Consider the following 27,680-nt stretch of genomic DNA (forward strand, 5'->3'; position numbering starts at 1 on the left):
ACATCGGTCGTTGTCCAGTTCGATATTTCTACAACCTCCAAATCTTGTTGTCGCTTCCGGATGAGATACAACCCCAAATCAATGTGCTGCACATGTTTTTCTGGTCAATCTCATAATCTATGTACATTAAAACAAATGCATAATCAATTAAACTTACATCTCATGTCAACCAACCGTCAGCTTTTACGAGGGAAGCGAAGAATTCAATCTCAGCTTCCACGTGGCCAAATTGCATCACTAAACTGTGAATATAACAAAGTTTTAGATCACAACAATTTAAAAATATATACACTAATGCCTTCTATCTCAAAAAACAAGGGACTTACTTTGGGTTATGGCGCCATTCCCAACAAAGTTTCAGCAATTTCACCATATCATCATGCGGAATCGCCTTCATTGGGTCTAACATCCGAAGTCGGGTTGTCTCTGGCACAGTTTTTTTCACCAATTCACTAGCTTCAATGATCTTCCACATAGGAATAATCCTCTTTCTCTTTCGTAATTGGACCCCTTGTTCCACAGCTTTACCTTTATCATTCAACCAAACGTTCAACTCAGATAGCACAGCTGTAGGTTGATCCAAATCAATATCCCCAAGAGTAAACTCAACAGTTGTCCCCGCCGTGCTCTCACCAATGTCATCACAAACCAAAACAACTTCATCATCCGCTTCCTCACATTCCTTTATTTGCACTTCCTTTTCCTCACTTTTTTTTCTTTTCACTTCCTTGCCCTCCCTTCTTTTTCTTTGCGGATCCTCTCCATCACTACTTTTTCTTTGCAGTTCCCCTCCGTCACTGCTTTTTCTTTGCAGTTCCTCTCCCTCACTGTTTTTTCTTTTCACTTCCTCTCCCTCACAGCTCTTTCTTTGCAGTTCCTCTCCCTCATTGCTTTTTCTTTTCACTTCCTCTCCCTCACTGCTCTTTCTTTGCGCTTCCTCTCCCTTGCTGCTTTTTCTTTTCACTTGCTCTCCCTCTCTTCTTTTCCTTTGCGCTTCCTCTACCTCACTTGGTTTTCTTTGCACTTCACCCCCTTCAATCCCCTCCTCGTCCTTTTCCTCTCCCTCATATCTGTTACTTGGCCCTTCATCCCATTCACTATCATCCATTTCGTCAGATCCCTTAAATAGATGTGAGATGGCACAACGATTCGTCCTCTCTTTCAGTAAAGCTAGGTCCCTCCTTACTTCCTGCTCAAACTGAGGACCTAAACAGTGGTCCAAAAGTTTTTCCATCCGTATGACCTTTAACTCAAGGACGTCATTTTCCCGCTTTACTTGAAACAACTCGGACCTCAACAAGCTTACCAGCTTGTTCAACTCATCAAGATCAGCACATGAAGAAGGAATTGACTCTGCCGAGACAACAGCAGGGCGATCCTGTGGCCAACTCCAATATGATTGTCTCATTTCCTCTTCACTCGGACGTAGCGCCCGCAACTGAACTGACTGTTTCAGAATACAGACAATATTCATATTCAATCATTCTACTTAATAATTTCATTGAATCTTATAAACAGTTTCAAGGGCTGCAGACCAAACCTCTTTGCTCTGGAAAAAATAATTGTTCAACTTCCTCATCTCGGGCATAGACGTAGTCGTTCTCCATCGCAAAATACGCGGGACAGCTGTTGGATCAACAACCTTGTAGTAATTCAGGTCCACCATTTTAGGAATTAATTCATATACCCAAATCTACACAATTCACAGGACAAAAGTCATTATTTAAGTTTTAAAGTTCACAAAGCATAACTGACATGAACATTATTACCATGTACCTGGAAAGCATACGTGAAACCTTTAAAACTCCACCCACCCCTTTGCACTTCACCATGCTTATGCTTCTTGCCCTTCTCATTTTTCCGGCTTGTTCCCGTTACCTTACTTTTCCCCTTCTCTCTTCCCTCTTCATTTTCAAAGCTTTTCGTATACTTTGTTGGTGCAAAAAATAAACTGTCTTGGGTTTTGTCAAACGACACCGAACCCCACGGATACCTGTTGAACGCATCCAAGTCCTCTACAAGGGTCAGGTAATTTACATTGATGTTCAAATGCTTGTCCCTTCCCAAAACCACTAACTCAGCAAAGTAAACAAGAGCTAGCTTGTAGACGTCATCTCTCTCTTTGCACCACATAAATGCTTCTTCTAAAGCATTGCATGTAATTCCGTCGTCTATAAAATATCTTTTCTGAAGTCTAATTTCATCACTTTCTCCACTGGAAACTTCAGGCACTTCCCCAAAACGAAGCCCTGAGATCAAACAGAAATCCTGACGAGTAAACTGAGCAACGTCGCACCCTATTAAGAAACTCAGTCCATCCAAGTCTTTCACACCCTGCCCTGCGACTCGACGCAACACAACTCCATGCACAATTTGCCCGCTAAACTGAATCTTGTCTATATTCAGAAGATGGCCAAAGCATGATGTCTTGAATTGTTCTAATTGTTCCGCACTCAACTTCGCTCGAATTGCAGTTAGGGTTGAATTTGCATGTGAGCAGTTGTTCACCCGTGACGCATATGCCTCTGACTCTGGCCATACCAGCTGCACGTTGGATCCCATTTCCTAAAATACAAGATGAAATAACGTTAACACATATACTACCACCACGTATTTGCAAAATCATATTGGTATTTAGTATTTACATAACTAGTCAACCAGGCACATTACAAATTTTATGAAGTACATGCGCATAGGGATTACTGATCACAACCTTTAACATCATCAAAGCAATATGACAAATTTTGTGCAAATACCTGTTAATGCAATGATTCTGTGAATTACAACCAATAGCATGTGTTTTATTTTTGGATACAAACTCCAATCAATGGTTGATGCATGAGTGAGTGTGAGTGCAATCTAGGCAAGTTCTGCACTTCACACACATGACAATTATTGTCATCTCATACACAACACAAAATAAATAAATAAATAAGAAAGATAGTGGAAGGAAGCAAAGCAAAGCATCTGCTCTGCTATCTGCTTGCTAAGCCATTGCCACATCCTTCTTTCTTTCTAGCTTTTTCTTCAGTCAGCCACTATGATCATGGATCAACCTTCATTTCAAATGCTTTGCACTTTTATTCATGACTTTATTATTATATCTTCTCATTTTTCACAGGCAAATTTAGCAACAAGGGAAATAATATTTATTTCAAAAAATATATATATTCTAGCGCCAGAGATATGTTATTGACATGTTATTGACTTGAGGGTCTCCTCCAATTCAACACCATTATCTTATTCATATCATTATTGATATGTTATTGACATGTTATTAACATGTTGTTGACTTGATTTTCATTCATTTTTTAACATATACACAAGCAAAAATTAACATGCAAGTGAAGCACAAGGAAGAGATGCCAAATCCAACAACATTGATGGTACAAATTGGGGAAAACCTTTACTCTAACCCTAAACTCAAATTCCATAAATTACTCACCAAATGCTGGTTATTGAACAATCGCAAGGTGTCTGTGCGGGGTCTTTGTGCGGCTTTGCTCCACAAATGGAACCTTTCACTTCCAACAAATACGTCCCCTTCCACTGCTTCGCCACTTCACTGTTTCGGAATCCACGCCTTTGTCCCTTCCACTCAAAATAAATACTTTTTCAGGGTTTAGAGAATGGAGTTGCGTTGCGTTCAACCGTTGCCTTCAACCGTCGTTAACCGTTGCCTTCAACCTTTTCTCAGAGCCTAGCAGTTTCTCAAGCTATGGGTTTTAGAGTGATGGGTTTTTTCTGTTCAAACTTCGAACTTGCCTTTTTTTTTTTTTTTTTGGGACCAACTTCAATGCTGGATATTAAATTCGGGTTTGGGTTCCTCACATACCCGATTGCAAAACTTTATCTCAATTCTCCCTAGCCTTTGGATTGATCTGATGGCTATAAAGTGAACCCCTTATAACTTACCACTTATAACTTTCCACTCATTATAGTCTGGCCTAATGCAACAGCAGCTGCTGGATCAATACTGCCAGGAGGGCCACGCGAATGCGGTTTTAGTTGGACGAATGGTAGATAGGCCTAAACGCTTAAACTGATTTAACACGGGTCTTTTTGTTTTTCAATTTAAGGCACATTTTTATTGAAGTCCTGATATTTTAAAAATCTTTATTTTTATGTGATTTTTATTTTGATACAAGCGATATTAGGGGAGTAGGGAATCGAGGTCGGGTGTACGCTCTTGGTTCTATTGAGAGATTATTGTGAGTGAGTGATTAACATTTGCTGTCTATCGCAGATTTTGGATGTTTTATACGTAGACTTTGTTGTGAATTAAAACCAATTCACTCCCCTTCAGACCTTGTTGTTGATGGACTTTGGACAAGACTCAATGATGGATGAGTCTTACACACACACACAGAAAATAACCAAGCACCAATGACACAAGTGTTTATAGAGGTTCAGCAAATTTTGCCTACATCCTCTTGGTGATCCCCTTGAGAAATTTCACTAATGAAGATAGGTTACAACTTTGGTTTACAACTGAAAACCCCCTTAGAACACTACCCTCACAATCTCTCTCACACCCTTGCTCAACACCTTGATACACTTGAGAACTCTCTCTTCTACTTGACTCACTAGTTTCCAGCTACTTTGCCTCTCACTTTGCTGTCTTGCTTCCTCCTCTCTCAAATACACAACCCCTTGGACTTGAGAAAAGCCTCATCACTTCTTCCCACGTTCTGCCCTTATTTTACTGAAGTAAATCACACCTTGGGCATGCAAAGGGCTAGATAATGACAGCTACAAGTTCAGCTACCCAATAAAGGTAGGAGCACCTTGAAACAAGCCAACATCTTTCCTTAATTTGCTCTCCTTGCTTCCCAGCAACTTGCTACCTTTCATTTAAGTCAGAAGTGACTTAAAATATCCTTGCAAGTGGGTAGAAAACGATAGCACACTAAAGAAACTGTTGAGAAACAGTGCATATTCGAAACAGCACGTGTCGGGCGACCGGTCGCAGGTCATTTGCGACCGGTCGCTTTTGCACAGAGTCTCCAGACTTCGAATTGTCTTCCCGCGACCGGTCGCAAAGAGCTAGCGACCGGTCGCTTGTCGACTTAGCTCCAGACTTCGAATCTGTGTAGAAACGACCGGTCGCAAATGCCCTGCGACCGGTCGCTGGTCCTAAATTTAGTATCCTTTATGCGAGCCAATTTTCCAACAGACTTCTTGGTGCCCTTTCAGAAACGGCAACCCTTCTTGTGAGACTAGTTTTTCTATTCAAACTTCCGACATACACATCAAACAGTAAGTCAACCACTTATTGCCTAATCAGAAGGTAATTAAAATGAAGAACACAATATACGGCTAGTGTTTTGCCCAGTGAAGAGGTGGAAAAATGCTAACTGTATGCCTTTGTGGATTGTGATATATAACATATTATTCCTCAATATGATAGAAAAACATTATTGTACTTCCAATATCCATGAAACTCAAAGTTACTAATAAAATTCCAAATCGACTTGCTAAACATTATAGTACTTCCAATATCCATAAATGGTTCCGGTGAACGCTTTCTAATTTCAACTTGAATGCGTCTTGCTTGATTCTCAGGACTGTTGGCTCTTTTTGCCTCCTCTTCTTCAGCTGTGGTTGGCAAGAAAGTGTGGTAGGTAGTGGTCCTCATGTTATCAGCCATGAGAGTTGAAGGGTTTTTCTCTTGTCTTTTGTTGTGGGTGAGAGAAAGTTGATGGTTGAAAATTATTGTTTTGGTTCGGGAGTCTAATAAAAAAGTTGGATTAGGCTTGTTTGCATTACATGCATTTAAAGGAATTTTAGAAAATAATGAAATTTTTCTTTACTATCAGATTTCCCTAATATTATTGTCATACACAAAACGCAGCTTTTTTTTATGGCGTACAACTTGGCTTCCGATATGTCATATACAAACTTAGCTTTTTTGGCTGTCATACCCGAAAACATGTTGTGTTTTTTTTCGCAAACAATAAATATATGCCTTTGCAAGAATACTGAAATCAATAAATATATACCTGATTCCATGGTTTCAATCACAGTGTTGGCAACCTTGTTGGATCAAACTTTCCCAGAGGGCGACGCGAATGCTATGTTGGTTGAAAGCAAATTTGATCTTCACATATATGTTTGTAATTTTTATCAGTTGTGAGGAATTTTCTCCAATTCGGCGTTATTGTTAATTTGTCATTTCAGAAATTTATGCATGTTGTTTGCTAGTTCTTTTTACACATCATGCTTAATTCTGAACTAGAAATTATATATATGATATGATTTCTTGACCAACTAGTCTAGTAATAAAAATGACACCTATCTTATAAATCTACATATATAAAGCAAAAGATAGAGAATGGTCAATCGTTCAAAATACCATAAAATGCCCTTGATTAATGCAAATATTAAGAATTGAAATTATTAATTAAATGAGGATAATATGGTAAATTCACACTTTTTTATATTAAAAAAAATAAAATTACAAGAAAAATCATATAATGGATCCTATTTTTATGCAACACAACTACTCATTATCTTTTTTAATTCTAAAGTAAATTTTAAATTAAAAAAAAAAGCCTCTCGCAGGCGCAAAAGCGCGTGCAGAGAGACTAGTAATGGATAAAAAGAGATTTGATTACTGGGAGATTTACTATTATACCTAATATAGGAGCCCATATTATTTTAAAAAAAAACTTTTATGCAAAGTTTTGATATTTCACTGTGATGCCTTTGCACAATGGAGCTTTTGATCACAAACTTTGATATTCCCATTCACCAATTCTCGCTACTAAAAAAAACTTTCAATGGGCATGGATATTGGTGTCCACAAAACGAGATTATATTGACACGTTTTCGGTGTCCTATCCTATATACTAAAAAGCATCCCCAATGCAAACCTTTATTTTCTGAACGCCAATACCCATGCCCGTTAATCTTTTTTGTGAACACCAATAACTGTGACAATGATATGAATTTGTTTCTGTTCCTATTATATTTCTTATTTATTAAAATGCCACTGCAATATTGTAAGTCTGGCAACGCACCGCGATGTACTTCAAATCTGGTAAAGCAAGAGTTTGGCCATTGCTGGAATTCGTATTCCATACGACAAAGAATATTCAATTGTTATCTACAAGTCTAAATTTGACTTTATTTTATTTATTTATTTTTATACTAGCGCTATTAAGAAGAAGAAAAAAAATCTAGGACCTCAAATATCAGGATAAATGCTCTTAATCACATAAATTACAAGATCCTTGCATTTAATTTAACTCTTAGTAGGTGAATTCGTGAATAAAATAATTGGGATACAGTTGGAATGACTTGGTATGAGAACAAGTCATTCCCATTTAAGTAATTTACTATCCATATTGAAATCAAAATAATTGGGATAAAGTTGTAAGGTTATTTTTGGAGAACAAGAATTAACAACACTTATTTGGTGCTTGATTTTAAAGTTATGTGATTAAGGATTTAAGGTGGGTCTTACATATATTTCATTCCTTATGTGTCAGTAATCCGGGAAGTCAGGAATTGAAAAACTTCCTTTTCTTCCCATATTCATTGCTTGTAAGTAAACATGTCATGAGTGGTTATCTTCTTTGGAACGAATTCCCCTTTTCGAACCAACAAAAAAAAAAGAAAAAAAAGAAAAAAAAGAATCTACCATTTTAAGGAATTAGAAAGGCTTATTTACTGTAGTGCCCCCTGAAACTTGGGTCAAATCTCACTTTACCCCCCAAAGTTAAAATGACCTACTTTCATCCCTTGACCGAGGTTTGGTAATTCACTTTGCCCCCTGCCGTCAACTCAATTCAAACTCTGTTAAATTTGATGACATGGCAGGGGTGTTTTTTGTAATTTTGTATATAAATAAAAATATAATTAAATAATTTTAATAATTAAAAATATAATTAAATAATTTTAATAATTAAATAATTTTAATAATTAAAAATTAAAATAATTTTAAAAAATACCACTGCCATGTCATCAAAGTTAACAGAGTTTTGGATGGAGTTGACAGCAGGGGCAAAGTGGGTTACCAAACCTCGGTCCAGGGATGAAAGTGGGCCATTTTAAGTTTGGGGGTAAAGTGAGATTTGACCAAAGTTTCAGGGGCATTACTGTAATTAAGCCAATTAGAAATACAAACAAACAACCCCTCCTTGGTTCCTTTAAAAGACAACCAACTACGCCAATAACCAGAAACCAGGGGCTTGCTAGATTTTCTTATTAATTCATAATCTTCTTTCTGCATTAATTCGTAGCAAGCAAACACACAAACCCTAAATTTAAACTAAACATGAGTATAGCAGTGCAACAGTTACACCCAAAGGTAAAGGAAGCAGTCACTATTGAAGCAAAATCGGCAGACCAAAAGGTGGTTGTAGTTGTAGTTGACGAGAACACACCACTGCTTCCACCATCACCTAAGAAAAATCTGAAAAGGGCTGATGATGATGATGAGGAGGAGGAGGAGGAGGAGGAGGAGGCGGAGGATAGGAACAAGTTGGTGACGTGTATTATCTCGCTGTTTTTACTTGTGACATTATTCTTTTCAGCCACATTATATCAAACACCAAAAGGGTTTTCCTCCTCAAGCATCCAGGTGCACTCGTTTTCGGTTGAGCTCTTCAAAGTCTCTGTTCTCAACTCTCAAGTAACTGCTCTCTGGAACATCAGTTTCTTCTTGACAAACCCTTATAGCATTGTTAGGGTAACTTATCAGGTACTCGACGCCGAGGTCTTTTACAGTGATGAGTTTTTCGGAGGAGCATTGATCAGGCCTTTTGTTCAGCAGCCGGAGGAGACAGAGTTCTTGTCGGTCGCTGTTATTGCCTCCCCCGCAGTTGTTAGCAACAAGATAGCCAGAGCCATTGATGCAGAAAGGAGCCAAACTCGGGCTGTGAATTTCAACGTCAAAATTCATGCAAAGATCCGTGTAGAATGGGGCGGTTGGCGATGGATTTTTGCTAGTGCACCAGGAACGTTTGAGATATGGTTTAACTGTGAAAAGTTGAGGGTTCAATTCTCTTCAAATACGACAGCTGGATCAATATTGGCAGGAGAGACAGCCGAATGCGGCTATGATTCAGAGTATGGGTGATCTTCTTATATGTGAATACTAGAGCGTTTGGTTTATTATGATTGTATTTATGAAAAGACTTTTCTATCTTGCATAGTTTAATTTTATTTTCACTTTTTTTTTCTCTTAATATATAATATATATCTAAATATATAAAGCAAAAGGCAGAGAATGGTGAAAAATTCAAAATACTAGAAAATGTCCTTAGTTAATACAAATATTAAGAATTAAAATTATTAATTAAATGAGGATAATATGGTAAATTCATACTTTTTCATATTTAAAAAAAATTAAAATTAATAAAAATCAGATAATGGATCCTATTTTTATGGAACACAACTACCCATTATCTTTTTTAATTCTAAAATAAAATTTTAAATTTTTAAAAAATGTCTCTCGCAAGCACGGAAGCGCGTGCGGAGAGGCTAGTATATATAAAGCAAAAGGCAGAGAATGGTGAAACATTCAAAATACTAGAAAATTCCATTGGTTAATGCAAATATTAAGAATTGAAATTATTAATTAAATGAGGATAATATGGTAAATTCATACTTTTTTATATTTTAAAAAAAAAAAAGATAATGGATCCTATTTTTATTTTTATGGAACACAACTACCCATTATCCTTTTTAATTCTAAAATAAATTTAATTATTTTTTTAAAAAACCTCTCGCAGGCGTGGAAGCGCGTGCGGAGAGTCTAGTCTTTAATAAATTACCAATATCTTTACTACAAACACATAAAGTAAGTGATCATCGTGTTAACATATAGATTATTTTGAAAAATTATTTTACTAAAGTGTGATTATTTTCATGAAATCGCATATAGGAAACAAAAAATAAAAGGTTAATGTATAATAGAGTGCCGACTTTAATCCACAACACTTGAAACCTCCTAATAGAAAAGGAAAGTTCGGAATAAAAATGGTAAGGGGACCTAAGGTATATACCTCTCGTGACAATCAAAATCAATTGCAGAGATTTTTTATTACGAGCTTCTCGCTGCCAAGGGCAGTAAGACAAATAACTCCAAGTAATATTGTTAGTACCTTGGGACTGTCGGTTATGTTATATCTTAAAAGACACATAATCGAAGAGATGATCAACATCGGTGACTTGGAGTTAAACTCGTCTTTATGGCAACAAACGTCTCAACAAATATGAACGAGAAGCTCATTCATTACCAGAAAGTGTGATAATTGTACGTAGGTCATGGAAACAATGAAGTTACTATTGTACATGCACATCCAGACATGCTACAGTCAAGAAATTATCAAATTCTTACTTGTTATGAATTCACATGACTGCACCAAGTGTAGAGGTATGGTCATCCACGAGGTTTCATTACATTGATGCCACAATTTCTGATCGTAATCGAACTTGGTTGAAAGCCTCGTCTTCTCAAGATTCTAATGTACTTTTTCACGGAAATATATCTCTTTTTGAAGGTACATATGTGAATGAAAGATGTTTTGAGGAGATTAAAAGGGCTTGAAATTAAACTATGTTTGTGTCTCAATTTCTTCTAAATAAGAAGTCGTGCGCCTGAAGCTTCCACTAATAGAAAATTGAGCAATACAGACCCTGTTTTTAGAGACTGGTGGACAAACGGTCCCTAAAAAAAATGCTATTTGGAACAAAATATTATATCTCTGTTTGCACACATGAACATATTGATTAGAAAGAAGACAACATACTGCATTAGTTATGTACTTCAGAAATTCACAAACATTATTTTTGGTACTACTTTCAATGAACAGTGGACAAATTTTGTGTATGATCCATTGTTCGTACCACTTTTACAAAAATCAAAGGAGATAGTATCGTATAGTAGTGTAGCTCGGAAGTCCGAGTGTCGTATCCACAGAGAGCAGTGTAAAGAAAATAACAGAGATGAAAAAGAACAAGTGTGATTGAGAGGTAGATTTATGCAAGATTTGATTTGGAGAAAATTTAATTGATTAAAACACTAAGGCATTGGGTTTCCACTTTTAACATAAGCATGCAACTCTTAATAATTTGATCCACAAAATATTTTCCATTGTAGTTGTTCAAAATAATTAAAGCTCTTTTTAATTTCCTTTAGAAGTATTCTAAGCATAACTTGTACCATTGGCAACAAACTATCAAAAAATAATCTTCATCAAAATTCTATTAATCTTTAGTAATTCTCTTCTCTTTTAAAAGCATGAAAGTTTTTACTACACTATGGGAAAAACATGATTGAACCCATGAAATAGATTATCAAACATTCATCAATTAATTAAAAAGAAAACTACAAATTCCATTTGAACAAAAACTACAAATTCACATTAAAGCTTAAGTTTGGATCAAACTAATAAAAATTACACACTTATATTAAAAGTTTCCTCCCTAGCCCTAGCTAGGGAGTTAGTTCCCCATAATAAAATAAAACTAAAAACAGAATTTAAGACTTAGAAATATGGAGGGAAAAGAGAAAAAGCTCAAGATTGTGGAGCTTGGTGTAGTTTTACAATGCCGTAGCTCCATCTATTTATAGGAGGGTGGGAGCAATATTCATGAATTTAATATGTCTTCCACTTGCCATCAAACCAATTGCCAAGTTGCTTCCTTTAATTAATTCATTGTGATGATGACTCCTTATCTAAATTCTTCAAAACTTTCTTCCACTTGAACACTTTGTCATGCATTTCCATACTTTCCTTCTTCTCATTGTCGGGTATCACTCTTGAATTTCTCCACACCACTCTCCACTTGCTTCTTTACTCCAAGCTTTTATCATTTCAAATAAGTACCCATCATTTTCAAATATATTCCTTAATCTTGGCCTAGTTCCTTGACTTTGGTTTTCACAAAGATCTTTGAGTCTTCTTATCAATTGCTCCACTTGCTCATCTCTCGTATCTTCTCATAAAAACTGCAGCAACTTTCCTCAAATTGTAGCTAGATAACAACTCAAGCATCATCATTCTTCTTTGCATTCATTGGTTGCAAGTAGTCAATTTGAACTTCTCCTTCATTGTTTATTCATTCTTTCTTTATTTCTTCAATGATGGAAGCTTTGCATGCATGTCCTAGAGTATATTCATGCAATTGATTGCTTCTTCTTTTCATTTGTTTTATCTTCAATTGCATTTGCTGCTGCACAAGTTGTCTCGAGCAAATTTCCTTGGCTTTGGCTGCACATATTTCTTCTCATCCTTTACTTTCTTCTTGCAACACATTACTTACTTCTTTTCCTCAACATGCTATTGGTGGAAGACACTTAATATCTACAAACAACCACTCATTAAATATAAAAACAAAGATTGGAAAGAAACAATAAAAATACTTTAATAGATTTATATAAAACAAAAGAAAATACTAACAAATATAAATTTAAGGATAAAACTTGTATTAATTTTGTGCTCATCAAATACCCCCAAACCTATATTTTGCTAGTCCTCGAGCAAAAGAAAATAAAAACTAAGTAGAAAAGAAAACTAAGCCACTTTCGCAGGGACCTCGATTGCATTTAGCATATGCAACAAGCCTTTAAACCCCTAGGTTACCCTAGTGGACGAGTATAGTCTCGTGAGGGCTTTCAGTGATGATACCCACAAACATCGAAATGAGAGTTTAAAAATTTATGCTACAACAAAATTTGAAAATTTAAACAAATGCTTAACCATCATCAAAAGCTATTTGGATTGAAAATTCATGAACAATTTTTAAAAGAGCAAACATGCTTCAAATTAATCCCCACATAAAGTTTTGATCACTTATAATCATTTAGTAAATTTTTCATTTGTTTCCTTTGGTGTTTAAGTGAACCAACACATTTTAGAGACAAAAGTTAATTTCAATCATAGTAACCTCATTATTTCAATCATTATCAAAATTCAGTGCAAATAACTAACCAAAGCATATATATACAATTTTTTTTTTTTTTTTTTATTTTTTTTTTTATTGTGACTGTGCAATGTTTAGTTCCATTAAGCTTTCTAATTAACCCATGTAGCGAGATTTAGGCCAACGACTCTCAAACCAAAGGTTTTAAGGCATTAGGTGTAGAAACACCCCTAAGGGCTTATTAACTCGAGTTAAAAAGGCTACATAACTAAACTAGTCACAAAATGTATTTACCCCAAAACTTTACCGTTTGACGCGAACACTCGCTGCTGTTTAGGCAAGAGGCCCGGTTACTAAGTAAAACTATGGATAAATTAACATCATTATTATTATTTTATTTATTTACTTATTTATTTTTTTACGCCAAGGTCAATCAAGAGCAATGTCTTCTAACTCTACTTAAAACAACAAAGTTAACTATAATTGATCTTTTCTTTCATTCTCACTAAAGTGTTGATGTGCATGTGAGAGTTCAAAGTATAACTCATGAATTATCCACTAAATAGAAATAAGTGAAAAAAAACTAAAATTATGGGTTTAAAATTTAATAATATGTTTCCAATCGTAAAAATCATTCATGAGTGTTAAATCTGATTTGATGATAGTAAGCATAAAAATCTAGAGATAACACCATTTTAATTTTTTAATTTTTTTTTTTTTTAAATTTTTGGGTGAAATAAAATAATTTAAAAAAAACAAACAAAAACAAAAACAAAAACAAAAACAAAACAAAACTTCTAAACCTTACCCCCAAACCTAAATCAAACATTGTCCTCAATGTTGAAGAATGTAGGTATCAACAAAGTTATAACAAGAAATGAAATGGAGTAAAGCAATTAAATAAAAGAACAAAAAAGAATTAAAATTATAATTTAGTTGCAAAAATAAAAAATAAAAATAAAAATAAAGGAAAACAAAAATAACCAAACAAAACAGTAAACCCTAACAAACAGTTCTACGCAAACCGAAACCCAAAAGACGAAGAAGTCCAGCCCATTGGAACCTCCAAATCAATTGAAAACCCAATCCAAACGAAAGCCCAAATTTTTATTTTTATTTTTATTTTTTTCGGAAAGAAAATAAACTAAGTTATAAAAGAAAAAGAAAAATAAACACATTTCCAAAATTTTAAATATATATATATATATATAGAAAAACAAAAACAAAAACTGGAAAGGGAAGGTCACGGATAAAAGAAGGAAGGGATGTGTCGGCGTGCAGAGACAGCGTTCAATAATTAAGCAGAAAACACGGAAAGTGAAAATGAAAGTAAAAGTGAAAGTGAAAGTAAAAAACATGAAGGTAAAAGAAAAAAAATTGTCTCCCCTCTAAAAACACGCGGCTGCAAAACGTTAGGGAATCCGAGAGAAACAAACGCAGAAGCCGAAGTCTATTTAACCCGTCTCTGTGGAGTTGAGCTTGCGTCTGTGTTTCATCCTGAAAACTCAGAGTAAAACATCAATAAGCAAGAAACATAAATCACAATGGCAACCTCACCCACTTCCCTCGATGATTTGAATCTAGAGTTGGCCCTTGCGCCATCAGTGGCTCAAGTAAGTGCTCCTCCTCAATCCGTCTTCCCAAACTCCACATATCATCATGGCTCGGCCTCAAACTTTGCTGAGGCAATGCCGAGAAGAGTAGTGCTGCCAGGAGGGATGACTGTTAGGAGACTCACACCGGCAGATCATCTGTACATGACACAGAGGTCAGACAAGGCCGCGGTGGAGGAGTCTCATGATTTAACTGTTCTCCACGCAACCTCCTCCACGAATCTGGGCATAAGATTACTGGCGAGGACGCGAGAGTGCGCAGTTCTGACCGAGGAAGTAGCCTCTTTGAAGGCTCAGGTGGCGGATTTGCAAAAGCGGCTCTACTGTGCCAACCAGCAAGTAGAAGCACTGTGGAAGAGAAACAATGATCATGCAGAGCTTTTGCAGATTCTACAAATAAGAGAAAATAGAGGCAATTAGTATGATGCCTCAGGTGGCTCAATATCTGGGAAGAAACATGTGATTTTTAAATATATGTATGCATTTTCACGTCTATGTATGTAATCACATGTTTATGAAATGAATAAGTATTCGAGCCAAATTTCCGTGTGTGCAATCAAGAAGCAATCTACTTCCCAAACTTAACAACAAATTAAATACATAAACAAGTAAAAGAAAGAAAGAAAGAATTACAGTAATAAAAGCAAAGAGAAACAAGAAATTCAGAATTGCCTTAGTTGGAGATCGGGTTCCGATCTGTTTATTTATTTATTTTTTTTATTTTTATTTTTATTTTTATTTTTTTACAGTACTTAAATAGAAAGATAATACCTGGAAAATATGCGTGTCAATCCCTTTGGTATTTATCCCGTACAGAATGAAAGACAAAAATAATAAATAAATAAAATCCAAGCAAAAAGAAATAAAGACCAAAATAAAATAAAACACACAAAAAGAAAACTAAAATCTATACAAATACAAAATAAACAGTCATAAAAAAATACAAAAATAACCACACAAAGAAATAAGCAAAAATAATATTGTTTTTTTTTTTAAAATTATTTTTTTATTTTTAACACTTTGTAAAAAATAACTTATTTTAAAAACACAAATATACAAGCAACTCACGGATGACCAGTTAAGGGCCTCAGAAAACACAGCCAGGGGATCCGGGAAGGTTGGAGGGGTCACAATGGTCCCGCTTAAAACCCAAACTTCTTAAACACCAAAGGTGTCGCCTATAGAACTCCTAGACACTGTATTGACGAAGACACTCACTGGAGTTACCAAAAGTCAGCTCATATGAAAAATCTTTTTTTTTTTTTTTTTTTTTTGTTGTTGTTGTGTGTGTGTGGGTAATTTCTACAGCTTATGAATATCTAAAAAAACATAAATAGCACAAATAAATAATAAATACGAAACTAAAGATAGTCTGAGAATTCAATCCTGATAAACAGGATTCTCCAAGTGAATCGTGTCATCCTGCATAACAAAATTATCCAAAAATGGTTTAAGACGTTGACCATTAACTTTAAAAACATTACCATTTTTTGGATCCTCAATCTCCACTGCTCCAAAAGGAAAAACTCTTGTGACCACAAATGGACCTGTCCATCTGGAACGAAGTTTACCAGGAAAAATATGCAATCTCGAATTATATAAGAGAACTTTCTGTGATGGTTCAAAGTTTTTCCTCAAAATATTTCTATCATGAAAAACCTTCATTTTCTCTTTGTAAATTCGAGAGTTTTCGTAAGCATCATTCCTTAATTCTGCCAACTCATTCAACTGAAGCTTCCTATTTGAACTTGCATCATTTAAACCAAAATTAAACATTTTAATTGCCCAATATGCCTTATGTTCAAGTTCAACTGGTAAATGACAAGCCTTACCGTAGACAAGTCTGTAAGGTGACATCCCTAAGGGGGATTTGTATGCTGTACGGTATGCCCATAAAGCATCAATTAATCTCAAAGACCAATCTTTACGGTTAGGACTCACAGTTTTTTCCAAAATTTGTTTTATCTCCCGATTAGCAAGTTCAACTTGACCGCTTGTTTGTGGGTGATATGGGGTAGCGACTTTATGAGTGACACCATATTTTTTCATTAAAGCCTCAAAAGGTTTATTACAAAAGTGTTTTCCCCCATCACTTATAATAGCTCGAGGTGTTCCAAATCTTGCGAAAATATTTTCTTTTAAAAACCGCAAAACAGTTTTATGATCATTATGTCGACAAGGAACAGCCTCTACCCATTTAGAAACATAATCAATACCGACCAAGATATAAAGATATCCAAAAGAAATAGGGAAAGGACCCATAAAATCAATGCCCCAACAATCAAATATTTCAATTACCAAAATTGGGTTCAAAGGCATCATGTTTCTACGGGTAATTGCCCCCAACTTTTGACAACGGTCACAAGTTCGACAAAAAGAATTAGTGTCTTTAAAAAGCGTAGGCCAATAGAATCCACACTGCAAAATTTTTGCAGCGGTTTTCTTTACAGAAAAATGACCGCCACATGCTTCATTATGACAAAAAGAAATTACTGCATGGATTTCATTATCAGGTACACACCTTCTAATGATCTGATCAGGGCAATATTTAAACAGATAAGGGTCATCCCAAAAGAAATTTCGAACCTCTGTAAGAAATTTCCTCTTGTCTTGAGCAGTCCAATCAGATGGAATTTTACCTGTAGCAAGAAAATTAACAATGTTAGCAAACCAAGGTAATTCTGAAATAGCAAATAATTGCTCATCTGGAAAAGAATCATTAATTGGCAATGTTTCAATGATATCCTCAAAACTCAATCTAGACAAATGATCAGCCACTACATTTTCTACTCCCTTTTTATCTTTGATTGTGATGTCAAATTCTTGAAGTAGTAGGATCCACCTAATCAGTCGAGCTTTAGCATCTTTTTTTTCAAAAAGGTATTTTAAAGCTGCATGGTCAGTGAAAATAACAATAGGTGATCCAACTATATAAGAACGAAACTTATCCAAAGCAAATACCACAGCAAGGAGTTCTTTTTCAGTTGTAGAATAATTCATCTGAGCACTGTTCAAGGTTCTGCTTGCATAATGTATGACATGTGGCTTCTTATCCTTTCTTTGCCCCAAAACAGCTCCAACCGCGTAATCACTAGCATCACACATAATTTCAAAAGGTAAAGTCCAGTCAGGTGGTTGCATAATTGGAGCAGATGTGAGCATTTTAATTAATTTCTCAAAAGCCTTTTGACATGAATCAGACCACTCAAATTTACAATCTTTTAATAGGAGATTACACAAGGGTCTAGATATTGCACTAAAATTCTGAATAAATCTCCTATAAAAACCAGCATGACCTAAAAATGATCTGACATCTTTAACAGTTTTTGGAACTGGCAATTTTGAAATCAATTCAATTTTAGCTTTATCCACTGCAATTCCTTTAGATGAAACAATATGACCAAGAACAATTCCAGAAGAAACCATAAAATGACACTTCTCCCAATTTAAAACAAAGTTTTTCTCTTGGCATCGAACCAATACTTTTTCCAAATTACTCAAGCAATTATCAAAAGAATCACCAAAAACAGATATATCATCCATGAAAACTTCAAGAAATTGCTCAACCATATCACTGAAAATACTGATCATGCATCTTTGAAAAGTAGCTGGAGCATTACATAATCCGAAAGGCATTCTACGAAAAGCAAAAGTACCAAAAGGACATGTAAAAGTAGTTTTTTCTTGATCTTCAATGGCAATTTCAATTTGATAATAACCTGAGTATCCATCTAAGAAGCAATAAAATTCATGACCGGCTACCCTTTCTAAGATTTGATCAATAAAAGGTAAAGGGAAATGGTCTTTTCTAGTTGCAGAATTCAGCTTTCTATAATCAATGCACATACGCCAACTTGAAACCACTCTAGTAGGTATCAATTCATTTTTATCATTTTCAACCACAGTTATGCCAGATTTCTTAGGTACAACTTGAGTAGGACTTACCCATTTACTATCAGAGATGGAATAAATAATACCTGCATCTATTAATTTTAACACCTCAGTTTTAACAACATCTTTCATGATTGGGTTTAACCTACGTTGTGCCTCCCTAGAAGACTTGGCTTCATCCTCTAAAAATATTTTATGAGTACAAACAAGAGGACTAATTCCCTTAATGTCAGCAAGAGTCCAACCAATGGCAGATCTGTGAGAATTCAACACATTAAGTAACTTACCTTCTTGCAAAGAGTCAAGTTCAGAAGATATTACCACTGGAAAAGTGTTGTTGGACCCCAAGAAGGCATGTTTAAGTCCCATGGGTAAAGGCTTCAATTCTAGATTAGGAACTTCCACATTTGATGGCAATGTCTTTTCCTTTCGAGGTGGAAGCTTCTCAAACCTTGGAGTCCATTTATCAGCCTGTAAGGAATTAAACAACGAATTAAGATAAGCAATTTCTGGCTCCTCAAGTAATTCGGATTCTTTAGAATTCAATAAAAGAGTCTCAAAAGGTTCAGAAATACTAGTCTTCTCAAATTGATCCTGTACAAGAACTTCAATCAAGTTCACCACTCCACATTCATCATCTTCATAAGGTTTCCTGAAAACATTAAAAATGTTAATTTCCAATGTCATGTTACCAAAACTGAGTTTCATTATCCCACTCCTACAACTGATGTGTGCATCACATGTAGCAAGGAAGGGACGTCCTAAAATGACAGGAATTTCATTTTCAGAATGCAAAACAGGTTGTGTATCCAAAACAACAAAGTCAACAGGGTAGTAAAATTTGTCCACTTGGACCAATACATCCTCAATTACCCCTCTCGGCACTCGTACAGAACGATCAGCAAGTTGCAACTTCATTGTTGTGGGCTTCAATTCACCAAGACCTAACTGCAAATACACTGAATATGGCAACAAATTTACACTAGCCCCCAAATCAAGCAAAGCACAATTGATGTAATTTTTTCCAATTACACATGAAAGAGTGGGACTTCCTGGATCTTTGTATTTATGAGGGACCTTATGTTGCAACAATGCACTCACATGTTCAGTCAAAAATGCAGTTTTCTTCACCTGATGCTTTCTTTTAAATGTGCACAGATCTTTTAAAAATTTAGCATAAGAAGGAATCTGTTTAATAGCATCTAACAGAGGAATATTAACTTTGACTTCTTTAAAAACATCCAAAATTTCATGATTTTGATTCAATTTCTTTGGAGGATTTAAAGCTTGGGGAAAAGGAGCAGGAAAATTATTTTCATTTAATTCACTCAATTTGGACTTGTTTAGTTCATCATTATTCTTAGATTTTTCAACTTCCTTTGGTGAAGGTGTTGTATCAATTATTTTACCACTTTTAAGAGCAATGACAGACTTAGCATGTTCAATTGAGGTTTCACACAAATTAACATTTTTTGGATTTGGTTGAGTTTGAGAAGGAAATTTCCCTTTTTCATTTATTGCAAAAGAATTTGTCAATTTAGAAATTTGGCTTTTAATTTCTTTATTTTCATCAACCATTTGACCAAACAAGGTATCATACCTTTGATTTTGCTTCTGTTGTTCCTGCATAAATGCTTGAAGAGTATCGCTCAAAGATGGTCTAGCATTAAATGTATTAGTTGTAGGAAATTGATGATTGAAAGAATTTCTCTCACTTACCTGAGGTTGTGAATCATTGCTCCAACGAAAATTTGGATGATTCCTTGTCGCTGGATTGTAAGTGTTGGAAAAAGGAGAATATTGTTGTTTGAAGTTTCCAACAGCAGCACAACGCTCCTCATAAGCTCCTTTCATTTCCTGAAAAATTGGGCAATTTTTAACAGTATGACCAATCTCATAACAAGAATCACATACTTGATTAACATCAGCTTGAAAAACAGGTTGAGGCAAATTTGATTTTTCCGTTTTCAAAGCAGCTATCTCTTTAGTCAAAACCTCAAATTTTAATTTCCAATCATCTTCTTCTTTTAATTGATAAATTCCTTTATTAGTAGAAGATGTGGCAATTCTTGACCGATCAGTGGTCTCAACTGGACTGGGGACAGTCCATTGATGAGCTTTTTCAGCAATTTCATCCAAAAATTCTAGGGCATCATCAGGGTCTTTTTGCATAAAATTTCCATTACACATTGACTCAACAAATTGGCGATCACGAGGGAGAAGTCCCTCATAGATATAACTAGCAAGACGCCAATTTTCAAAACCATGGTGTGGGCACAAATTCAAAAGCTCTTTAAATTTTTCCCAAGTTTGATACAAAGTTTCATTTTCCTTTTGAGAGAAATTTGAGATTCTTTTCTTAAGAGCAATCGTCTTGTGATTAGGAAAATACTTGTTAAAAAATGCTTGAGTCATTTCCCCCCAAGAACCTATGGATCTAGCCCTTAATGAATACAACCAACTTTTAGCCTTTTCTTTTAAGGAAAAAGGAAAAAATTTCAACCTTATGAAATTAAGCCTATCAAGTTGAACATTGTAAAAAGTGCCAATAGCCTCTTCAAATTCCCTAACATGCACATAAGGATTTTCACTTTCCATGCCATGAAAAATGGGAAGCAGTTGAATCATTCCAGGTTTGAAATCATAATTTGGCATGTTAGGTGGAAACATGATGCATGACGGATTTGGTGCACGAATAGGATGCAAAAATGTCTCTAAAGTTCTAGGTGCAACTACTTCTCTCATTTCATTATTCTCAATCTCATTATTTTCAATATGAGCATTAATTTCTTGTTCATTATTCGCAATTTCTTGTTCATCATTCACAATTGCTGCCATGCTTTCAGATTTGTTGGAATTTTCAGTTGAAGAAGTTGAAGCAGAATGTTCTAAATTAACAGTTTCAGACTTTTTGACAAACCTTCCTAGATGATCTCTAGGTCGCATAAAGAAAATAAATAGATAAACAAAAAATACAAATACAAATATATATTAACAATGAGATAAGTTTGGAAAGAGTGTACCAGATGTGAAGAATTTCACATAACCAGCAAACCTTTGACCAAGGGGATCTCTGCACTCTTTGACAAGCCGCTCCCCGGCAACGGCGCCAATTTGTTCGTACCACTTTTACAAAAATCAAAGGAGATAGTATCGTATAGTAGTGTAGCTCGGAAGTCCGAGTGTCGTATCCACAGAGAGCAGTGTAAAGAAAATAACAGAGATGAAAAAGAACAAGTGTGATTGAGAGGTAGATTTATGCAAGATTTGATTTGGAGAAAATTTAATTGATTAAAACACTAAGGCATTGGGTTTCCACTTTTAACATAAGCATGCAACTCTTAATAATTTGATCCACAAAATATTTTCCATTGTAGTTGTTCAAAATAATTAAAGCTCTTTTTAATTTCCTTTAGAAGTATTCTAAGCATAACTTGTACCATTGGCAACAAACTATCAAAAAATAATCTTCATCAAAATTCTATTAATCTTTAGTAATTCTCTTCTCTTTTAAAAGCATGAAAGTTTTTACTACACTATGGGAAAAACATGATTGAACCCATGAAATAGATTATCAAACATTCATCAATTAATTAAAAAGAAAACTACAAATTCCATTTGAACAAAAACTACAAATTCACATTAAAGCTTAAGTTTGGATCAAACTAATAAAAATTACACACTTATATTAAAAGTTTCCTCCCTAGCCCTAGCTAGGGAGTTAGTTCCCCATAATAAAATAAAACTAAAAACAGAATTTAAGACTTAGAAATATGGAGGGAAAAGAGAAAAAGCTCAAGATTGTGGAGCTTGGTGTAGTTTTACAATGCCGTAGCTCCATCTATTTATAGGAGGATGGGAGCAATATTCATGAATTTAATATGTCTTCCACTTGCCATCAAACCAATTGCCAAGTTGCTTCCTTTAATTAATTCATTGTGATGATGACTCCTTATCTAAATTCTTCAAAACTTTCTTCCACTTGAACACTTTGTCATGCATTTCCATACTTTCCTTCTTCTCATTGTCGGGTATCACTCTTGAATTTCTCCACACCACTCTCCACTTGCTTCTTTACTCCAAGCTTTTATCATTTCAAATAAGTACCCATCATTTTCAAATATATTCCTTAATCTTGGCCTAGTTCCTTGACTTTGGTTTTCACAAAGATCTTTGAGTCTTCTTATCAATTGCTCCACTTGCTCATCTCTCGTATCTTCTCATAAAAACTGCAGCAACTTTCCTCAAATTGTAGCTAGATAACAACTCAAGCATCATCATTCTTCTTTGCATTCATTGGTTGCAAGTAGTCAATTTGAACTTCTCCTTCATTGTTTATTCATTCTTTCTTTATTTCTTCAATGATGGAAGCTTTGCATGCATGTCCTAGAGTATATTCATGCAATTGATTGCTTCTTCTTTTCATTTGTTTTATCTTCAATTGCATTTGCTGCTGCACAAGTTGTCTCGAGCAAATTTCCTTGGCTTTGGCTGCACATATTTCTTCTCATCCTTTACTTTCTTCTTGCAACACATTACTTACTTCTTTTCCTCAACATGCTATTGGTGGAAGACACTTAATATCTACAAACAACCACTCATTAAATATAAAAACAAAGATTGGAAAGAAACAATAAAAATACTTTAATAGATTTATATAAAACAAAAGAAAATACTAACAAATATAAATTTAAGGATAAAACTTGTATTAATTTTGTGCTCATCATCCATCATCTCTAAACTCAATCCACCATGACACTAATCTAGCCAACTCCTCCAAACAAAAGCCTTCGAATTTCTAGTCAAGATCACAAATCCTGCTTTAATATGCCAATCATTCAAATTCAAATACAACACACAAAATTGGAATTGGAAAATGTGGACATAAATCTAGCAAGATCAACTAAACACTACACTTGGTAAGGAATTTCTAATCAAGATCACTGTTGAAATTTAGGAGGTGTGACGGTTGTTGCTCTAATAACACTTGTTGGTTTATGTGGTGAAGGAGTTTATGACAAAAGACAATAGTTAAAATAAAGTGATTTTATTAGATTGGAGGAGAATAGTACATGATTAGGTGTAGGCTAATTGGCCTTCTTGGCTTATTGGCATTTTGGCCACCGCACTTGGTTTAGATTAGTTTTGGGCTATTTGGCCCTTACGCTTTGATTGTGAGCTTATTGGCTCCTCAACATAGTTTAATTTGAGTAGCTTTTGGCTCCCTAATGGTTTGGGAGTTCTCTTGTTAGACTCCACTTTATTTGAGTACAACTATGCCTATTTATAGGCTTTGATTGCCGACATACACAGCCACCGATGATTTGGGCTGTTTCATTTCTTAGCCACATGTTTGTATGCTCTAGAGATTTCTTCCACCGACTTGATCTCTTTACTCCACAAGTGTGGCTTTCTAGAATAATCTTCATAGTTGCATGTAATTGTTGGTTGTTCTAGAACTTTCTTCAAACTTAGTTGTGTTAGCCGACGTTCCTTTTCTTCAAGCTTGTAGATTTTTCTACAAATATGCATTAATTTCAACAATCACAAATCATGCGCTGTCATGCCAATCATCCATATTTGAATGCATTGCATTGAAAATTGAAACTGGACCAAAATCTAGCAAGCTCAACTATTGGTGAGATGAGAATACTTGCTCATACCTAAACTGTTATTACCAATGTTAAAGCTGTGCTAAATAAAGAAGCAACTACCATAGCATATTATCACAACGGGTCGTTCTCTAGCAAGTATCTTTAAGTGAGGACCTAATATGAGAACACCGTTGGATATAATCCAACGACTTCCTGAAAAAGCAATTGTAATTGAAACAATTGCACTGGAACTTGCCCTCAACTTGCGCGTGTTCTCTCCTCCCTCCCTCCAAAACATCTGTCTCTTTCTTGAAGACCACAGTATATGTTTTTTTTTTCTTTCTGGATATTCTCTTTCAAGAAGACCACAATATCTCCTCTTCCTTGTCCTCCCTCCCTGTTATTCGTTTTTTTTGTCATTTCATTTTTCTGGTTTGGTTATTCAGACCATACAAAACAAGCTATTATCTTGAAGAGCACATTTAATCCTATAATTCGTTTTTCTCTTTTCATATTTCTGGTTTGGTGATTATGGTGTGAGCATTCGTCAAGCCTTGAGGACCCATCTGGTGACCACAAAACTGTTGAGCGCGACGCATCTTGTTCTATACTCGTGGTGTTGACATCCTTGAGCACGCTCGAAAGTGGCCTTGAGTTCGATTACTTGAGGATTTGAGACTACAAAGCGAGCACTCGCCTCTGGTTCTATACTCTTGGTTTTAAAATCTTTGATCAAATGTGAAACTGGCATTGAGTTCGAATCCTTGAGGAGAGGAAGGTCGAAAACTTTTGGCGTTGGCGTCGAGCTCTAAATCGGCGACATTCTCATATTTGTACAAATTTGGAAGCTCGAAATTATGAGGTAAGTGATATTCTGTATTAGAGAATTTGAGTATTGGTGGAAAATGTTTGACCAAGTATATGGGCATGAGTTACGCTAGTTTGGATGTAGGTTTTGTAATGTTTCACTAGAGGCTCACAATGGCTTCCTATGTGGAGAATAATGTTTCAGAGTCTATTTCGTTTAAATATCTTGTTTCTTATATATATATTTGAATGCTCATTAAAAGCATGTTCCAATATTATTATGATAGTGATGTGATATTCAGGGTTAAATTGCAAGAATTGTGAAATGGAGTCTGAAACCGAGGTGACACCGGAAGTAAGTGCGGAGTTCAAACCACAAGTGAGACTTGAATTTGATTCTCTTGAGGATGTGTTCAAAATGTATAATTTATATGCACAAAAAGCAGGATTTGGAGTTCGGTGTTATACAACCAAAACTTCCAGAGTGACAGGGGAGGTAGTAAGGAAAGAATTTGTCTGTTGCAAACAAGGGCATATGGAGATCAAGGTTAGTTGTAAGAAAAGAAGGCGAGGATGTGCTCGAACTGGTTGCATGACTAAACTTGTGGTTTTGAAGCCATATGAAAAGAATAAATACATTGTTCAAACCTTCAGGGAGGAACACAACCATGAAATGACAACACAAGATAAAGTCCATTTGTTGAGATCTCACCGTAAAGTTACAGAGTCTACAAAGGTGTATAATGCACATCTTTCCAAAGTTAATATCCCTGTACATCAACAAGTAAGCCTTCTTGAGGTGCTAGCAGGGGGATTGGAAAATATTGGGTTTTTAAGGAAAGATATGTATAATTACCAAAGGGACATGCGAGAGGAGGTGACTGGCCATGATGCAGAGCTGCTTAAGGAGCTTTTTTTGCTTAAGCAAGAAAAAAATGAATCATTTTATTTCAAGATGGAGGTAGATTCGGAAGGAAGGATGGGTAATGTTTTCTGGGCAGATGGAAGGTCAAGACGTGCTTATGGGTTTTTTGGAGACGTGTTGGTATTTGATACGACATTCAACACCAACCGCTATGGCATGGTCTTTGCCCCTTTGTTAGGTGTTAATAACCATCGACAGACAATATTGTTTGCTTGTGCATTCCTAACCAGTGAAACCACAGAATCATTTGTTTGGTTGTTTGAGCAATTTAAGAAAGCCATGCCATGTGGTGCACCGAAAATGATCATTACTGATCAAGATGCAGCCATGGCAAAGGCGATTGCGGCAAGTCTCCCGACAACGTTCCATAGATATTGCATATGGCATATAATGAATAAGTTCACCGAGAAACCCGGCATTAGAAAAAGCTTTTTGGAACTGTGCAATTGCATATGGGATATGGACAGCAAAGAAGAATTTGATGCGAAATGGGAAGAAGTTATCACAAAGAATGGTCTGAAAGACCATCTATGGCTTAGCTCAATTCATGCCTTGAGGGAGAATTGGGTTCCATCATATGTAAAACATGTGTTTTCAGCTGGGATGTCAAGTAGTCAACGAGCTGAAAGCTGTCATTCATTTTTCAAAAAATATATTAACAGGAAAAACACATTGATGGAATTTATAGTACGTTTTGAAAGAGCTCTTGCATCACAGAGGCACAAGGAGTTATTGGCTGATCATGTTGATCAACATGAAAAACCTCAAACTCCATTTCTCACACCAATGCAACATCAAATGGCAGACATTTACACAAAGGGAATTTTTGAAATGTTTGAGCGCGAGGATTTCCAAAGCCTTTTATGCTTCTTAGAACTTGTAAAGGAAGATGATACTCACTGCAGGTACAAAGTAAATGAGAGGGTAGAGCCGGGAGTTACACGTATAAAGGAGCTTGTGCATGATAAAGATGCTGATCAAGCTTACTGCAGTTGCCAAGGATTCGAATTTCGTGGTATTCCATGCCGACACATCATATCATTTTTAAGAATGAAGCAGGTTCAGTATTTGCCAGAGAAGTACATATTGAAAAGATGGATGAAAAGTGCGAAGTCCGGTGTAGTTTTTGAGAAGGATGGCAAAGAAGTTAAGGATTGCGTTGATGGTTGTATTTTGGTTAAGAGATCGACCATGTGCAAAGTTGCAGCCAATTTGATTGATTCTGCGTTGTTGTCCGCTGAAGGTTCTGAGCTGCTCCAAAAAACATTTGATGGAATTCGTGGTAAGCTGATTAGCTTGGCATCTTCAGGAGCTCATGTTGAAGAATCCAATGAAGAAGGGGGAACTAGTTCACCCCAAGTAAGAATCAAAGATCCACACCAAGTAAAATCAAAAGGTTGTTCAAAAAGAGTTAAAGGACGGCATGAGAAGGAAGCAGAACGACGTAAACGTCGGTGCACTGTGTGTATGAAGATTGATCATGATAGACGGAGATGTCCAAGACTTGCAAGCCCATAAGCAAATATATCGTATATTATAGTTGAAGATGTACGCCTTTAACAAGTTTTCGTTATTGTTTTATGGATTTTTTGGCTTTCTTGCAGCTCTTCATCTTCTGATGTAGACGTTTCTGCTCCAGTTCCTGAGAATATGCAGCATACTCAGAGCACACAGAATGATGAAGGTGCTCAACCAAGTATGATAGAGTCATTTATGAAAGAGTTTGATTTAATGCACCGACCAAGCGTTTGAGTAGTTGTTGTTACCTATTTGCGCCATTTCGGAATGTTTTGGGAATCATTTGTGACACCTAAGCAATTGGTTCATGTATGATATTTGTTGAAAGTTAAACCAAGCCAAAGGAATCCAAAGCTACTTTATCCATTTTTGTAAAAGCATGAGAGCATGCTGTTGGGTGGTATATTTTGTTCATTGGCTCAAGGAGATACTTTTGTATTACTATAGGAGACATGC

General features: G+C 35.6%; 2 protein-coding genes and 1 non-coding gene across 3 annotated transcripts; 2 read left to right on the plus strand and 1 right to left on the minus strand.

The window, feature by feature from the left end:
* Positions 1-209: 209 nt before the first annotated feature.
* On the minus strand, positions 210-2,562 carry LOC148293932 (uncharacterized). The gene is made up of 4 exons (XM_088254655.1): positions 1,777-2,562; positions 1,541-1,642; positions 905-1,447; positions 210-242 (listed from the first exon to the last, which is right to left on the minus strand). The coding sequence occupies exons 1-4, from the start codon at positions 2,560-2,562 to the stop codon at positions 210-212; spliced, it is 1,464 nt and encodes a 487-aa protein (XP_088110781.1).
* Positions 2,563-20,640: 18,078 nt separating this feature from the next.
* On the plus strand, positions 20,641-20,747 carry LOC148293933 (small nucleolar RNA R71). Its single transcript, XR_015836878.1, has one exon. It is a non-coding gene; the product is annotated as a small nucleolar RNA R71 (small nucleolar RNA).
* Positions 20,748-25,106: 4,359 nt separating this feature from the next.
* On the plus strand, positions 25,107-27,458 carry LOC110765237 (protein FAR1-RELATED SEQUENCE 5-like). The gene is made up of 2 exons (XM_088254656.1): positions 25,107-27,160; positions 27,311-27,458. Exons 1-2 carry the CDS (start codon positions 25,107-25,109, stop codon positions 27,456-27,458), a joined length of 2,202 nt encoding a protein of 733 aa, XP_088110782.1.
* The last annotated feature ends 222 nt before the right edge of the window (positions 27,459-27,680 follow it).

Source organism: Prunus avium, chromosome 6 (genome assembly GCF_965620075.1).
Source record: "Prunus avium chromosome 6, drPruAviu1.hap1.1, whole genome shotgun sequence".
NCBI lineage: Eukaryota > Viridiplantae > Streptophyta > Magnoliopsida > Rosales > Rosaceae > Prunus > Prunus avium.